The 17,497-nt window shown below is 43.3% G+C and overlaps 1 protein-coding gene across 2 annotated transcripts in view; it reads left to right on the forward strand.

Annotated features, from left to right (window-relative positions):
- LOC142582545 (uncharacterized) overlaps positions 1-17,497 on the forward strand; it is a 386,945-nt gene that overhangs the window by 259,483 nt on the left and 109,965 nt on the right. For both annotated transcript variants that reach the window (XM_075692387.1, XM_075692389.1), the window contains 7 exons: positions 1,618-1,749; positions 4,973-5,080; positions 7,846-7,911; positions 8,988-9,119; positions 11,375-11,509; positions 13,937-14,065; positions 16,631-16,719. In XM_075692387.1, the coding sequence (XP_075548502.1) occupies positions 1,618-1,749; positions 4,973-5,080; positions 7,846-7,911; positions 8,988-9,119; positions 11,375-11,509; positions 13,937-14,065; positions 16,631-16,719 (791 nt within the window). The remainder of the gene's footprint in view (positions 1-1,617; positions 1,750-4,972; positions 5,081-7,845; positions 7,912-8,987; positions 9,120-11,374; positions 11,510-13,936; positions 14,066-16,630; positions 16,720-17,497) is intronic.

Below are 17,497 nucleotides of genomic sequence, written 5' to 3' on the forward strand. Positions count from 1 at the left end.
ATTATGTATATCGAACGCATTCTTTTTTTTCCTCCCAGCTAGAAAATACGCGTAAGCAAAGTACAATGTAATGACCAGTAAGACAAACAAAGAGAAATTACAATGATGATAAAGTACGTGCGTATAAGAAGCAAGCCGTAATCGTAATTACTCGCACGCGCAAAGTTTGGAGGGAAAAGAATTGTCGCAGAAGTACGGTATGAAAACCGACGTGTTATCACTTTAACGTTGGCAGGGCGATCACTCACTGACCTTTGGTGAGCAATTGCCTTGCCGTCTTCAATGTGGACGAACATCGTTTTTCACATATTTACAGAGCCTATCATTGTAATAATATGCAACATTCAAGATGTACCATGAAACAATTGCAACTTTCACGTAATGCGTCGCTGGCTGAAGAAAATCAAGAACGAAAAACAAAACATAGCGTGTAGTCCCGGTTTATCCTTCTCACACTGGGGATTTACGCAAGTGGATTGAATATACAATCTGGCCCCATTTGAATTAATTTCCACTGCCACTTGGACCATATAGAACTGCCCAGTTGAAATTTGACAGAAACTTCATCTAGCTGAAAATTTTTGCAGGAATTCCCCCTATCTGCCAAACCAAACTTAACGTGAAGGAGACCTTTCAGTGTCTCGTTTGACATGCAGTTTGTCAACGTATTCTTTCTCCACGAAACCTGGCTGGACACGCGTTCCACGGCTGCGTTCGAAAGAGGCAGCGCAAGTAGGGACAAAGCAAGCTGAGACAGCAAAGGGCACCACATTGGATTTCCGGCACTGTTTTTTGCGTTCCTCATGCTTGGTGATGCTTGGTGATTCTAGAGCACAACAGTTCACTTTGATCGACAGTCGAGGATACTGCGCTTCGCTGAGAATGTACATAAAGACTCGAACTGTCGCGTTTCTAGTGGGTTTTTTCGTATTGTTACTGAGCAAATAAAGGACGCGGTAATTTTCTTTCTTTAAAATAGTTGTTAGTATTAACGTAATTTCTGTGCATACAATAACGTGTGATGAGAAAGTACATTCCTTACGATTGCAATGCCCAGTAGGGCAATGCCTTTTATTTATCGTTTCTAGCTCCGCATAATATCGCCCGCTTATTGTCCAATATTTTGAAATCATTTATTATACCATGTTATCAGATTCACTGTAGTGAAACGTGGTGTAATGAATCATTCGACGTACGCAGCGCTTGTCCTTAACAATCGCAAATGTGTACAAGGCAGGCGCACTGACGGCAAACTCATTAATGTGCGCTGCGAAATTGCGTTGCCACAAATATGTGGAAACTTATGCCTCACTTTAATTTTTTTTAAAAAAGGAAAAGAAATGCTCTGTCAGAATTTCAGAGATGGCTGGCTCCTCTGTCACTGTGAACACGCCTGCTGCATCTGCAGAAGCTTGCGATATTAAGCGTATTTTTGTGGCTCCTTACTACTGATACCTAAACTTGCGCAGGAGCTATAGGAATTCTTCGCGTGGCTTCGTTCAGTCTGTGCTTGCAAACCGGGCTTAATTTGGAGAAGCGCGTCAAATATCCTCCACCGAAACCAATAAACCATAATCAAATCACACACACACAGCTTTTTTTGTCACCGTTTTTCAGTTCGCGATTGGTTCATTGACGAATGCAAAAGAAAGGGTGCCACTGCTGTGCTGAATAAGGAGTGGAGTTTTGGTGCGAAGTGCGACTGCGGAGAATGGGCTGCAATGGACAGGAGCAAAAAAAAGTGTGTTCGTAAGTACAAGACTGCTGCGCTTGCCGGTTCTGTTGCTCGGCGCTCAGCCTCGGTATTTGGAATCCTGGATTGTGTTTGCCACATTGCCCTCATGCTTTGTGTTAACTCACATCTACGCCTGTATCAATATAACAAACTGAGACACGTCTTCCGCTGACAAGTTGCGGTGTGAAGAGAACCTGAAAGGATGATTACTAAAATCTGGCTTCCTTTGGCACGCGTCCGCTTAGTTAGCGTGTGCGTCCGCTTAGCATATCATCGAATGTCAAATAAACAACGAAAAGTTTTTCTTCTGTGTAATTTTGTAAATGCCTTTAGCAGGATTCCTTTATGCACTACAAAATTCAGACACTATGCAGAACTTCTTTCTCCCAGTTCACTTTATTTGTTTCTGTTTTTACCCGCCGCTGTGGCTTAGTGGCAAGTGGCTTGAAGTGCTAATAGGGAGGTCGCAAGATCGAATCCCGCCAAACGCATTTCGCTGTGGGCGAAATACAAAAACATCATATACACTGCATTGCATGCACGTTAAGAAACCGAGGAGGCCAAATGAATGAGGACTCCCACACTACAACGTGCCTGCCATTCATATCGTGGTTTTGGCAAGTGAAACCACAGGCATTTCTCATTAGTATTTTCTTCCTCCACCGCAGTTTCTTTTTCGTATCTGTCCTAACTTAACCGAACTAAGCTGCCATCTCATGCGAAACGGAATGTGGAGAACGGCCATATTATAGTGATACATGTCATACCTGCGATTACTTGCAAGAGGCGCATGAATGTTGCGCACGCGTCTAGCAATAGCAATTGCGCCTATAAGGGCGCTGTCAGAAGAGTTGCGCGTGATATGAGCTCACGATAATATGTCCACCGGAGAGACAGATAAGCAAAAAAAAAAGTTTTCAGAACACTTTGGCTCGATCCACCCGCACTTCTTTACAGACACGTGCACAATAACTTGTTAGACCACAGTATTTTTGCGGGCGCACGAGACTGGACAAAATGAACTATACAAATTGCGGAACTAGGAGTTCAACAATCAATATGCTCATTTGCGGACATCATAGCCATTACTTGTGCCGATGCATGGCACAGCATGATACCGCTCCAAAGGCGAGGTTTTTCAATGACCGCCGTAATTGTGTCACAAGCATAACAATCACACGCTAGGTTTGTGAGTATGTTAACCTTATTGTTTACGGGTTTGTTTTAAATACTGGTGTATTATATTTCCTTTAAAGTATTTGTCTTGGCTGCTATTGATTCAGGAAGACTATACGATGACCTACTTCGCTTCAGACATCATTGATAGACTTGCAATTTTCGAAGCTGTCGGTAAAGTTACGGCGACGAAACAGGGAAATTGATTAAGATGTCAGAACTTCCAGTATATGGAAACAAGCGTGGAACGCGAGTGAGAAAATGCGCCGACGGCACTAAGCGTTTCATTGGGCAACAAATAATAATGAGATGTAAAAAGAATAAATTGTAGTACGGCATCATATCTGCCAAGAATATTTAGCACTCTTAAACACGTGGTTAAAAAAACAAGCACTCCGTAGGGGCGAGGCCCCGTTGTGGAAGGCGTTCGTCCTTTTTTTCTGCTTAATAATTAATTTATTTTTCTTATGTCCATCGATTTTATATGCATTATAGAAGCGATATGTAGTAATTAAACATAAACGAAGAAAATATTAAGCATAATACGTTATGTTTAACACCTCTGTACGTTTCATGTCTGCTGAAAATGTCCAAGAGTGCAGGCCACGCTTAATGAACTAAAAGTTGGTAATAAATTGCATAGTACCTAAGAGTTTGCGAATTTAGATTATATGTAGGAGAGGGCCAAGAAGTTTCACTGAATAATACAAATTTCACGTGCACACTGAGCAATATAACATCCTTAAAGGTCGATTTGGTGTTAAAACACCCTTTCTGCGCTTTTATATTACCTGAAATTTCTGAAGATGAGTGCATTCATTAGCAGAACACCCTTCGTGCACGCTTGCTTGAATTTCAATGTGCTAAAGGGTGGCACTTTGGTCTAGCCGGTATTTGATAGTCTTACAAGAGTAGAAGCACAAAAGAAGAGAGGACAACAACAACAACAACAAAAAAAAAACAACGTTGACAAGCGTTAAAAGTTTGTTTTGTGTGAAAACACACACATTCCAGAATTTATGGATGTTTAGACACGTAGACGTGTGAAGCAAATAAAAACTCATAAGTGTCTATTTCCAAGCGGTTTGTGCCAGTTCACTGCTCGAAAAGGTAGAGGCAGATTAAAATATATCGACGTAAAAATAAACTGTAATTCGCATTACAGCAAAACACACGTTAGGTAACTATAGGATGCAATTCTAAAAGAAAGACTTACCCCTTATAATGGGAATATTAGTTGGCCCAAATGGCGTTTTTGTGGGTGTAATGTGGCGAGTATATAGAGACGAGACAATGCCTTTAATGGTGCAATTTCTTTAGTGTGTGGTAGTTGCATTCGGGCGCATGATTTTATGTCTATGGATAAGGCCACCCCAGAGGAAACACCCAGCGTGAATAACGGTATTCACGTATAGGCATGCAACTTCAGAGGCTAATTCGAGCGCGCGATTCTTGTGTATTACTTGCTGTAGTCAACACGAAGTTTAGTCTAGAATGGGCAGTATCAGTTAAATCGTCGCTCACACGCACCCCTGTGGCCCATAACTTTCTTACAAATTAGGAGCACTTATGCAAGCATTGACCTTAACATCGGTTTTTCGTATTGGTTTGCATAAGTTCGATCTAGCCGGCTGCTGTTTGCAAGGCACAGTGAGGTTCTCCTATATAATAAACAAGTAGATTTTTTTGTTGTTGCGCAGAACAGGACACCACGAAAGTAATCCACCCAAAGCCGGGACAGCCGCTGCAAGTTCACCGACCCTGTCAGTTTGAGCAGTGCCCGTCGAGGCTATGTGGGCCTTTTGTGCTCTTCTGCTTAGCGCGACAAATGTAGTTATCTATGTGTGGCCCAACAGCATGCTATCGTGTGGCCATACAAGGTGCAGTGACTATATGAAATGGAAAGAACGTTTCGTCTTTCAATTATGTTGTGATTGTAAGCAGATTTACGGCGATTCTACAGCACTGGTCATTTCTGCTTCCCAACATGGGTGAGGGCAATTCTAGATAGCATAAAACATTGTAGTAATCTTAGTGAAACCATTTTACATCGATTTTCAGCTACAACATGCCTGCGTCCTGACTTGACCTGCAAGGAACTCTGCGAGAAAAATTGGCTTGAGAAGGATAATCGCTGCTGTCAAGGATGGAGCTCTGCAGACTGCTCAGGTATAGGCAATGCTGTCTTTAATCTCAAGTCTAGGGCAGCACCGATATCTGTTAGCGGCGCGTAGTATGTCCATTTGTCGAAAGTGGCTATACCGAAGCCAGCTATATACGAGTCAACAGGGCCTCACCGGCCCTGTTGTTGAGAATTCTTGTTGAGACTTCTTGATTCGTGGCTGCTGCTGAATCCGGCTACCGAAAAGCAGCCGAAAACGAACTTCTGTGATTCACCACTTTTGTCCACAAAATGACCGTTCGCATGGGGTTCAGATGAACTTGCGCTGAAATTTAACTTGTGCGTTAATATCCATATTTCGCATTTGCTTCCTTTTTTGGTTTACCAAGCCTCCACTCCCGATTAGACCGAGCCATTTCCTACTTCATAGAGGCAATCTACAAATACCCTTTAATAGGATAGTTTTAATGTTTTTTTTTTCACATTATTCGCCATTAGGCAGAGTGCGTCAATTCTCCGTGACAGGGGTAATGTATGAAAAGGAGCCTATAGCGCAGTAAATGCGACAGCAGTTAATCACAAGGCCGGTACCTCTTCTTATATACATAACTATGACCTCATCCCTTTGGAGGCCTAATCTGCATATTTGGGGAAGGTGCTATGAATTTTTGATAAAGGAGTGTATACGGACATTTTTAAATGTTTTGAAGACAACATGCTTGGACACTGGCCACATGTCTTCAGGATAGAGTGTTTGTGACAGATTTTAACAATGTAGTCAAATATCATCTTAGCACTCAAAATAGCTAAGCCATTTAATATGTTGAGAGCCTGTGGCCAATAAAGTACATGAAGTAAAACAAGATGGGATATAAAGTAAACTTCGTTTTCTGCTGCAGGCTCAGGTAAGTAAAAAGAAAAAAAAATCTTGTAGCTACCTTAACACTGAACGGAAACTTATATTTGTACCGGTGCGTGAGGGTCTGTGGTTGTATGAGTGACTATGGGAGCCTTCGAGTACTCAGATTTGCTTGAATTGTCAATAAGCCAAAATGCTTAGTACTGGCGCGTTTACGAGTACCACCTTTCTTAAGGACACGCTTATTTAAAGTGGTGACTTGTGTACACTCGCAAAACTCAAAATCTGCAGACCGTTCGTATTCAGAATGTGACTGCACTGATCTGCCTCTGGGCTGGTTCGACGCTATCTTCACATTGTTTTTGGAAAGTCATTATTGAGCAATATTTATAAACAAAATATAGTTTCTATAAACAAGTCATTATTGTGCCCTTAAAATTATTGTTTTTTCTTGAGAAATTATCCCAGTGCTGCTTTTCTTGACGAAGACACAAAGTTGTGACAGGACGGGCACTGACTCTAACTATGTTCATTGGTATCAACACTCGTTATATTTAACAATGATGAAGGCGCTGAGCGTATGCGCATTCCTGGCTGCAGAAAAAGTACACACACACAAAAGAAATAACAGCACATTAGGGTGAGCATACTGCAGATTATCACCTTTTGTTTAATAATCTGATTCACTGGCACACCGGGAGGCTGATGTGGTGCGGCAGCACCACATCATAATAAATCGCCTCTCTGCATGTTAAAAAAAGGATTGCGATAGCTTTCCTTACTTATTGGCATAATGTTGATTCCCTCAGGTCGTGGCTCACAGTTTTGATCACTTGTACCTTTGCGAGAGCGGCAATGGGTGGGTAGATTCTGGAACGAGGCCATAACGTCTTCTAAAGGTCTTTCATGTTCCCTGGCGCGTTCGTTCACACAGCGCCCACGTTAACAGACATAAACTTTGCCACATGGAAGGGGGATCTCATAGACAACACCCGTGGCACAGAGTACTTACGGCTTTGCGAATTTCATTCATCAACCGGAAGTCGCAGGGCTGCCACTGCGGACCTTGGGGCACACCTTGGTCTATATATTTACCTTGTGCAGAGAAGACCATCGGGGATCGGGGTGGCGTGCTTGTTGCCAACCGTTTGCAGATTGTGGGACACCCTATAGATTTATGGGATAACCACTGGTATGGCGCTGCTACCTTCTTGTCTCCGTGTTGTGTTGTTGTTGTTGTTGTTGTTGGTAAGAAACACACGCGCCATGGTATTAAATGCGCAAAGCTGTACGTATGGTGTTGTACCGCTGTTGTCTAGGAGATCCTCCTTTCATGTGGCAAAGTTTACGTCTGTCAAATTGGGCTCTGTGCCAACGGACGTGCCAGGAAACGCGTAAGATCGTCAGGAGACGTTCCGGCCTCGTTCCAGAATCTGGCCACCCGTTGCGGCTCTTGCAACGATATAAGCACACCAAAACTGTGAGCCACGACTTGAGGGACTCATGATTCCAACCAGAAGTAAGGACAGACTAAGTCGTGAGCTATCAGAAACCTTTTTCATCATGGGGAGAGGCGACACGTGCGTCAGCACCACATCAGTCTCCCTGCGTCCCAGCACATTCAGATTATTGAACAAAAGGCGATAATACGCAGTGTGCTCACTTTAATACACTGTGTTTTATGTGTATAGGTTTTTCCTGCAGTCATTAATGCGCGTGCTTTCAGTGCCTTCATTCTTGATAAATGTAACGCGTGTCAGTTTCAATAAACATAGTTGGAGTCAGCTTCCTTCATGGGATGCCTTTCTGTGTTCTCGTCAAAAAAAAAAAAAAAGATCAGCGTTGGATAACTTTCTTAAGAAAGAGAAAAATTGTTCATCCCCAACTGGTCCCGCAATGTGTTTTCTTAAGTAAAAAAAATTGAAAGTGTCAAGCTCTCCTTTTCTCTTTCAGCGGCTCCTCCAAGTAACACTTATTGCTCGCCTGGTAGCATCATGGCAGCGGACGGAAAATGCCAAGGTAAGAGCGATATAATAAGTGACGTCTAAAGCATCGTGAAACATGGTAAAACAAGCAGCTCGCATAGGCTTAGGATTCGAGATATGCTTCTGTTAAACAGAGGAAAACGTCGAGGGGACGTCGATTTGGGCAGCAACTATTGCTAGTAGCTTCATCGAAGACTACTCACTGGTTGTTCACTGGAAAAAAAAAATTATGTGTCCATATGCGAGAAATAGTCGTAATCAAGTAATCAAGGCATTTTTCAATATTATTTGACGTTACGCTGCGAACTGAATTCAGCTTGTTTGAGCAAGTAAAAATGTGCTAGGTTAGCGGGAAGGGCATGACAAGTTTTAGCAATGTGATGACGGGTCGATGGCCACATTTGCCGTGACCAGTATACCGCTACATCTGTTGCGTTACTCGATGAGCGTCCTGCAACTCAAAATTTCGATGTTCGGTGTCTCCAAGCTTCGTTTTTTATTGCAACAGATTTGCATTCCCTAAGAGAATGACAGATTTTGAGCTGAAGACAAAAGATTTGAGGTTCAGAATGACCGTTAAAGCAGTTCTAGGTTTCAACTCCCTCTTTTTAAACCACTTAATTCGAGAATAAAAAAAGAGATGCAGAGAGAAAGGGGCAGACTTATTTGAAAAAAAATTGAGCTCCTTGCGAGGAGAGCAAGCAAGTGGTATGGGAAAGTGACGAAAAGGACACACCGTACAAATTGCGCGTGTGTAACCACGCACTTGCGCACCGTGATGCTGTTGGTTGCGGCTAATCTCGGCCGTGTTCCTCAGTTAATGAAATTTTGATTTTCGTGAGAGAAAAAGGCGTTTTCTTTTTCTGTCGGCCAGTGTTAATTATTCCATAAGCAAAAAAAACAAGCACATGGAACCTCGTTGCTTCATTGCTGGCCTCTTTGCTGAAACAGGCGGGCAGCGATTGTTGGCTTAGCATTGCCAGCTCAGAGGTCACGTAGGAAAACAGAATAGCAACGAATTATTAAGCGGGTCGCTCTCTATCGACAAGAACGTTCGTATTGCTTTTTGTTTAGTTGGCATTAATCTGCTCTCCTTTCATTCCTCTCAAGATGCTTGCACTGCAAAAGAAGCTAAGCTTGTCTGCCCCGATGGATGCAGGAAGAGTGAGAGCTCGGCTAGAGCATACGAATGCAGGTGCAAATACAACGAGGTGGTCGCTGAAGACGGCATTACTTGCAAAGGTAATCATAACCCGGCTGCACTTCGTTATCACCTAATATATTGTGTGTACAATCCACTCGCTTCAGCTATCGGGCTCATAGCAATGCTATCAGCTTGATCTCGACACAATCGTCAGCAGCAGTGGGCCATTCTTCCGTTGCTTCATGCAAGTATTGGTCAACACTGCGTCCCCCCCCCCCCCCCCCCCCCCAGGCTCCTCTTCAGTGCTGCAAAAAAAAAAAAAGGAACCATCTCAAAGGTTAACACAAAGAGCTAGCAGGGGGACAGGAATGCTTATTTAGCTCTATTGTGCCGTGCCTTAAAGTTCTGCTGTGCCTTAAAGTTTAAAGTGTACAAACTGCGAGTTTTCCAAACGGTAGTGCAGTCTCGGAAACACAAAATTCTAGTGCCTTCTTGTGTGAGGTAAATAAGCACAGAACAGTTACTGAAAAAAGTAAGCCGCTGACTGCCAGATGAATGCATATCACTCTTTAAGAAATTCTGAACTGACAAAAATTGCACCCCTTTTAAAAGGAAAAGGTATTTTCTGTTTGATGCAAAGGAAAGCACAACGAACGTTTTGTTGTCTTTTGCAATATTCGGCTATATTCAGTATAATAAGTTATGAATGAAAACCCCCCAATGTGCTGCTGTTTCCTATACCCAGCTGAGACTTTCGGCAAAAGTTGGCACTTAAGATACGAAATAACGCTGACATGCACAAAAGTTGTCCTTCTTTATTTGTTGCATTGAATTCAGCAAGCCGCCTCACAGGTGATCTGCAACCTCTGAGCTGCTTTACGATCATTAAATTAATAACACAGGCACAGTGTAATTCATCCTTGAGGCGAGTAGTGCAAAAGAAAAAAAAGACTTATTACTAAGTCAACAAAGATGGGCACAGCGCTGTCTTCGTTGTCATTGTGTGAGCGCATCTATATCACCACGATGACCACGGATGAGTTCGTACTTTGTTCGTAAATATGTTCATACCTTTGTTCACTATTATGGGTCATCTCTACCCGCCGTGCTTGCTCAGTGGCTATGGTGCTGGGCTGCTGATCACGAGGTCGCAGGATCGAGTCCCGGCCGCGGCGGCCGCATTTCGATGGGTGCGAAAACACCTGTGTACTTAGATTTAGGTGCACGTTAAGGAACCCCAGGTGGTCGAAATTTCCGGAGTCCTCCACTACGGCGTGCCTCATTATCAGAAGGTGGTGTTGGCACGTTAAACCCCATAATTTAATTTTGAATTTTGGGTCATCTCTGTGTCGTGCGCTAAACACCTTCGCTGGTGATCCACCTTCACTGAGTGGAATGGGTCATATTTACTTTTTCTTTTCTGCAACTTTGAACATTGCCACCAAATCTTGGCTATGTGGCGGCTTGTACTTGTAAACAACCACTGCTTTATGCATTAATTGTGTTGCTTCGTTTTGATATTGTACTCTGTAAAACGTAAATATCTTGCACATTTGTTCTGATTACAGTGCTCACTTTCCTTCTTTTTTAATGCGAAAGCATTACACGCCCCATTACGCTAAAATACGTTGTAGACGGAGGAATGAACCAATGATGGTACGAAACATTTCCAACGGCGCAAAGATAAGAAGCGTCAAAAAATCCTCGCACTGTCGGGAAATTTCTCAGAGAAGTTACTGTAAACAACGTAAATTAAAGGTTTTGAAAGGAAAGATTGGCACACTTCGGTCTGGGTGAGAACCGAACCTGGGCCTCCGGAGGGCGAAACGATCACGCTTCTACAACGCCATGGCAACGCCACGGTTCTGGCTGACCAAAGGTGTGCCTAGTACGTGCGTCATTGCCCACGTGACATCGCGTCGAGACGCCCGGTGCGTTTTGATTTGTTTTGACCGAGACGCAGTTAGAATGCAGGTGAGCACTTGCGTGCGCATGAATTCGTGAAAAAAAAAAAAAACATTTCAACGCACCGCGATGGCTTAGCGGCTATGGTGTTGCGCTGCTAAGCACGAGGTTGTGGGATGAAAACCCGACCACGGCAGCCGTATTTCGATGGGAGCGAAATGCAAAAAAACAGTCGTGTCTCGTGCATTGGCGGCACGTTAAAGATCGCCTGGTGGTGAAAACTAATCCGCAGTCCCCCACCGGCGTGCGTCATAATGAAATTGTGGTTTTACCGCGTAAACCCCCCGAATTCAAGACGGTAAAGCAATTGGGCTATACTGCTTTTGCATCCCCACGCGTAAGCAGTCCTAATTGTTTCTGGGGATTCTTTTTTTTCCCATAATTTCAGCTGCGTGGACGGCACAGGCCTGCAGTGAAGAGCAAAAGAAGACCTGCCTTCCCAGCCAGACATGCCTCGTGGAGAAAGATAAGATAATCTGCGCATGCCCGCGTAATCACCAGCTAGTGAACGGCTTGTGCACAAGTAAGCATCATTTCGTGGTTTCCATATGGAACTTGGTAGGGTGTCGAGAACACCTCAAGTTACTTTCATGCATATTTTATCTCCGCATCCTCCATTTGTACCGAACGGCAACCTAAATAAAATAAAGGAAATAAAGAAAGGAAACATTTGTTTGAGAGAGACAAAAATCCGCCGATGATTACGATTCTCCCTTATGAGAAACTTGAGCGCAGCTCTATACGTGTTTTCATTTCGCAATATATTGAGGCATCGCACCGATCACCGCACCGACTGGCAGCGCCGCGACGCGCGGCGTTATATATAGACCGGCCATCCAGTTGCCCCTTCCCGGCAACTGCATCTTAAGCAACCGTAATCTTTACCGAGAAAAGCTTGCGGCGAACGCTATACGCGAAGGTGGGCTATGTGGTTGTTTTTTCTTTCCCCCGCACGGCCAGAGCCGCTGCTGGCTGTGCTTTCCTTAATGACATGACTGTACAGCGCAAAAAGATGAGGACAGAAGCAAGGACATGACACATCAGGCGCTGTGTCGTGTCCTTTCTTCTGTCCTCGTCTTTTGCGCTGTGCAGTCATGTCGATATTGAATCGCGAACTCGCCCAAGCTTCCACTTCATTATGTTTCGTAAAGAAGAATACCCTCAAGAACAAAGCCGACTGGCTTTATCTTCACTTGATCAGTGTTTTCACATCTGCTCAGTTTAAGCGCTGTAAGCATGATGAATACTTCGCAGTCATCATATGGTTTTAGATGTGTAGAACGCTCTAAGGAAATGGCTAAATACTGCAGAGCTTCAGAATGATAAGCGATCTCGACATGTGGTGCAAGATATTAGTTGAATTTTTATTGTAACGACGTTTTAGGTACTTCTTTCATCAATGCACGTACAACGGGATACGTATAGAGGAGTATGGTAGTGATAAAAGATGATTGGTAATTCTGAACGCATAGAAGTTAATTTCGACCTTAGTGTATGTTTGCTTCAAGTCACAGCGAAAGACATTAAAATGCAGGACGTTACGCTGCGTCAGCAGTGTGATTATGGAATGCTGCATAAATCGAACGCATGGTTGTTGCGATGAACGCAGCCTCGCGTAATGTTGCGCTGAGCTGATCGTCATGACAGAGGCGGTATAGTCACTTCTAGATAGCCGCGTGTTGAACGTGCGGGGACCCGCCGTGGTTGCTCAGTGGCTATGGTGTTGGGCTGCTGAGCACGAGGTCGCGGGATCGAATCCCGGCCACGGCGGCCGCATTTCGATGGGGGCGAAATGCGAAAACACCCGTGTGCTTAGATTTAGGTGCACGTTAAAGAACCCCAGGTGGTCCGGAAAATTTCCGGAGTCCTCCACTACGGCGTGCCTCATAATCAGAAAGTGGTTTTGGCACGTAAAACCCCAAATATTATTATTATTATTGAACGTGCGGTGATCGAGATAGTCGACACCTTTGGCGCGATCTCTCTCGGCGTCGGCATTCGCTCGGCACAGCGTAATTGGATGGGCATGAGAGATCGAAACGTCAATTCTATCCAAGAAGTATGGCATCCGTTTGAGTTTGATCAATATATGGAAATCCCGCATTGCGGGTAATTTTCAGCAAATTTCAGCGACGTCGTAATAAATGTTCAGGTTCCTGTGCGGTTTCATTACATCAACGGTTTACCTATTCAAAAGAACAAGCTGCCTAGGAACGTATAGCATTATTATAGCGTGGCTGGAATTTGCCCGATATGTTTCCAAATAGGTCGTTTTCATATATCTACAAATTCTAAATGATACCTACGCTTCTTTGAGAGACATTTAATTTCTTGAACTTTGAGCCCCATGCACTTAACCAGCGCCGAGCAGGGAATGATTGAGAAAGGGTTCCAGGCGTCTCGCGCTCCTTATGTGCTGCATTTGTGGCCATGCGTTAGCTCGGGCCGAAAATTTTTGCGTCGAACCGCGACGGGCGTCCAAGGGGACTAGTTGCGTTCAAGCGGTGCATGAGTCGGAAGCTCCAGATACCAGTGGAAATCTTCAAACCGACTCTTTATTTGTTTCGCAATGGCACTCACCCGCATCCGTCTATTTCACGCTCGCACCATAAAGCCCCAAAGAGAACATCTACTTGTAATAGCCAGTATATTTCAGCTTCTTTTTTTTTTAAATGGACCATCTTTCATACACATCTCCTCTAAAGTTTTCGAATGAGAGTGTTTCTGCGTTTCACGTGCACTTGGGCAAGAAGGTCCAAAATCCAAAATCCAACAAGAGAATCTGGACAGGGAAGCTAAAGCCTCCGGTTAACAGGAGTCAGCTGTATAGATATTGCTGGGCGGGACTAGACGTTCCAATCTAATTGTTCCTGTTCGATCTGACGCAAAGTGAAGCCGCTGTTTCTTCTTATCAAGAATTAACCATTGCTCTAATGTGCTGTTTATTTAGGTCGATGCACCGAAAATAAGTGTCACGAGAACTTTACGGACTGTGACGTGTACATGGGAAAGCAAAGCTGCTCCTGTCCATGGACTACTAGGAAGCCGGGCCAAATTTACATCAGGGAGTGCACTCTGAGTGAGTATACATGAGGGAAACTAAGATTTCTCGGAATGATCGTCGCTGGAGCAAGCACACCTGGAGAAACCGCGAGAGAAGAAGCAAAGTTTCCAGAAATATCACGTGCTCTAGACAAGCCACATCGTACGTGTAGCTCGTAAGATTTTATTTTTGTAGCGCGAAAATTCAGAACAAGAAAAACGAGTGAAAGGAAACAGCAGACAGAAAGACGTTCTAATCTTTCGTATCTGCAGACTGGCAGTGAAGTCCTTTACATTCACGTACTCTATGTGGGCTTGTGCGGCTTGGTGAGCTGAGATGAATTAATGCAGTGCTCATACTGGTAATATAGATAACGCATATCAGTCACATAACTGGTTAGCTGCGTAATAACTAGATGTAGATACAAGTTATAACCATACAAAATATATATGATCATTATTGTTTCATATTATGAGGTAATGCAGTCATGAGTGAAAAGCCTCAGAGTGTCATAACACTCAATGATGCACGCTTGCTAAAGATAACACCAGGTACATGCGGCTAAGGGTAGGGAGGTAACATGCACAGAAGCGAACAGTTCGCATGTTATTTTTCAGATAAGGAGGTGCAATTTAAGACACTGAAAGTGCATCCTGGCTAAATTACTCTAATGGATGGCTGAGGCTGCAGTGAATGCGGCCTTGACATTTGAAGCAGAGCACACGCTGAATATCGTACGCCATTTCTCCCGAACTAGATGGTCATATTGTACAGTATTTGGCTAGAAATACAGTACAATTTCGTTCAAGCCAATACTTGCAGGTAAGCTCTAGGGGTGTACGAATCGCAATTTTTGAGACAGAACCGCATACGAAGCGAATAGTGCCAACATGGTATCGAAAGGATTGTCAAATACATTTGAAATAGTTTTCTAATAAGAAACCGCGCTCTTTAGAATTAAAATAATGTTATGTTTACATCCTAGTATTCATTAAGTTAGTAAGGTTCTGTTATGAAGCATTATTAGAGAGGTAGAAAGATGAGATGTGAAAGGTAGAGGTCTAGCCTGCTAAACTGCACTGGAGAGGGAGTAAGGAGAGACAGAAAGGCAAAGAATAAAGGTGCACACCGAGAAAGAAAGAGAGGGAAAGAGAGCAACGTAAAAAAACGAGAAAAAAAAACACTAATACCGACGAAGGAACGCGGTAGTGTCACAGTCGTTCAACTAGGTCACTTGACCGGAAGAACTTCAGTAGCGCCTCTGCTGCCTTCTGGCGTGAAGACTAGCAACCGGCACTCCAAGATTATCAGCTCAGAAAACGGCAGGCCCTTGAGGCGTGCCAACACCGGCATCTCTGGGACTTGTAGCCAGGACAATAACATAGGGCATGTTCAAAGGTTTCCTCATTACCACAACTTTCACAAGCACAAGCATTATAAAAAGCACAAGTGGATCAATTAAAAACAACGAACAGTTTGTTCGCGTGCATAGGAATCTTCGGAGAATAAAAATAACGCGAGTTCTGACGTTTTATGCTATACACTATGCCTGCAGAGTTTAAATGTATCTTTTCCTTCACCAATTTTACGTTTGATAGCGCGCGGTCGACAATTTTAAATATTCGAAAGGTATCCGTAAATTATATGCATTGATGAATAATGACTATTCGATTCGGGGTTCGGAAGTTGTGAATATTTGCACACCTTTTTCAGAGGTAAGGAGCGCATCAAAATCGTTATGGTTTGCTTTGGGTAACCATGAGATTTGAGCAATTTAAGAATGCGGCACATCGTTATCAAACCACTCCGTTTAAATGAGCAGCAACTGAGATCTGGAAAGTTTCTTTCTGGAATGTTTATTCTTATGAGACGAGTGATTATAGCTGACAGTTTCTTCCTGGGAGCTCGCACGCGGCCTCTTGAACAGGCCTGAGCCAACGCAACGGGCTGTAATCACTCCACGTCGAGCTCCACTTTTTTCAGCTATACCTGACGGGAGCAGACATTCATCGTATTCTGTCAAGTTCTTCCGCTTTGACCTCTATCTGAATGCGCTGACATTATACACGCTTACTGAAATATTACAATAAGTGACAGTGTGATCCCGATCAAATACCGGAGAGTCTGCTAACCATCTCTCCCTTTGTATACAAATGTTGAACAGTGATTATACCTCTGATCTTATCGACCTTTGAGAGCTATTGATAGGAATCGGCTTTGAAGGGGCGTTCAGGTACCCAGGTCTTTTCCCCGTTGATTAGCATGTCAGAGAGCGTGGCGAGGTAGGGAGAAACCATAAGGAGAGAGAAAGAGGGGGTGGAAGCGTGGGATGAAAGGCAAGGAGGATAACTAGACGTTATCAGGTTTGTTACTCTACAAGTGTGAAATGGCGGACATGGGAGAGAGAGAGAGAGAGTGAAACCGAATGAAGACCGACGCTGAGATCAATCACACTCCAGGAGCAGCATGTGTACAGCGGAGCACTCAAGGTCTGTCGCCTCCACATGCTGTAGAATATTCTTTGCTGTGGCTTGGAATATGTGAAGATTGAGGCTGGCTGTATTGTTTTCAACAGGTAATCTTTCTTTTTTTCTTTTTCAGACGAGTATTACTACACTGTTTCCTTCACGCCTAACATCTCACTCGACGCTAACAACTGCAACTTGTACGAGCGCCGTGTCCTGGAAGCGGTAAGCAACGATCTCTCGTAATCTTGCTTCCTCCCATTTTTAAAGTATGCTATCTTTGGCACAGTGACAATGCAAATCGGTCTTTTTATTTGAGAAAATTATTGCGGTTAGAGACTGATTATAGGTAATGCTTTGCATCTCTGAGATAAAATTCCGTGAATGATCCTTAAATGCGGAATATCTGACGTTGTTTGCATTTCTCCAAATTTTAGACTTTGCACGCATGGAAATCTTGTTAAAGCTCACACCGTTCTAAGTGATTACATTTTACAGGTGTGCTTACGTTAGCTTCAAGACGATATGCCAAGCTAAAAAAATGTCTCTGCGGCTAAAAAAATGACCTAATTTTGGGTCGAGCTGAAATGCTGTACAAAATGTATGCACAATTTCATTAAATGTATAGGGATGTCCGAAGAGCAAAATTTCCATAGCGGAACCAAATGAGAATATTTTAATAAACGCGCTTCTAATATTAAACGGGATATCGAACATTCACCTCCTTCTAAGGTTAGCAAAAAACTGAAAGAGGAAATGTGGCAATAATAATAATAATAATAATAATAATAATAATAATAATAATAATAATAATAATAATAATAATAATAATAATAATAATAATAATAATAATAATAATAACAGCATTTATATGTTTATTTTAATGCACGCGATGCGCTTTAGCTGTTGAGCTTGCGTGTGAGCAAATAGTGATAGGTCACAACGTTTTCTGGGTGACTTACACATGGCAGTTGAAATTTCCATGTACTTAGACCCGTAAATC

This window comes from Dermacentor variabilis, chromosome 5 (genome assembly GCF_050947875.1).
Source record: "Dermacentor variabilis isolate Ectoservices chromosome 5, ASM5094787v1, whole genome shotgun sequence".
In the NCBI taxonomy this organism is placed as follows: domain Eukaryota; kingdom Metazoa; phylum Arthropoda; class Arachnida; order Ixodida; family Ixodidae; genus Dermacentor; species Dermacentor variabilis.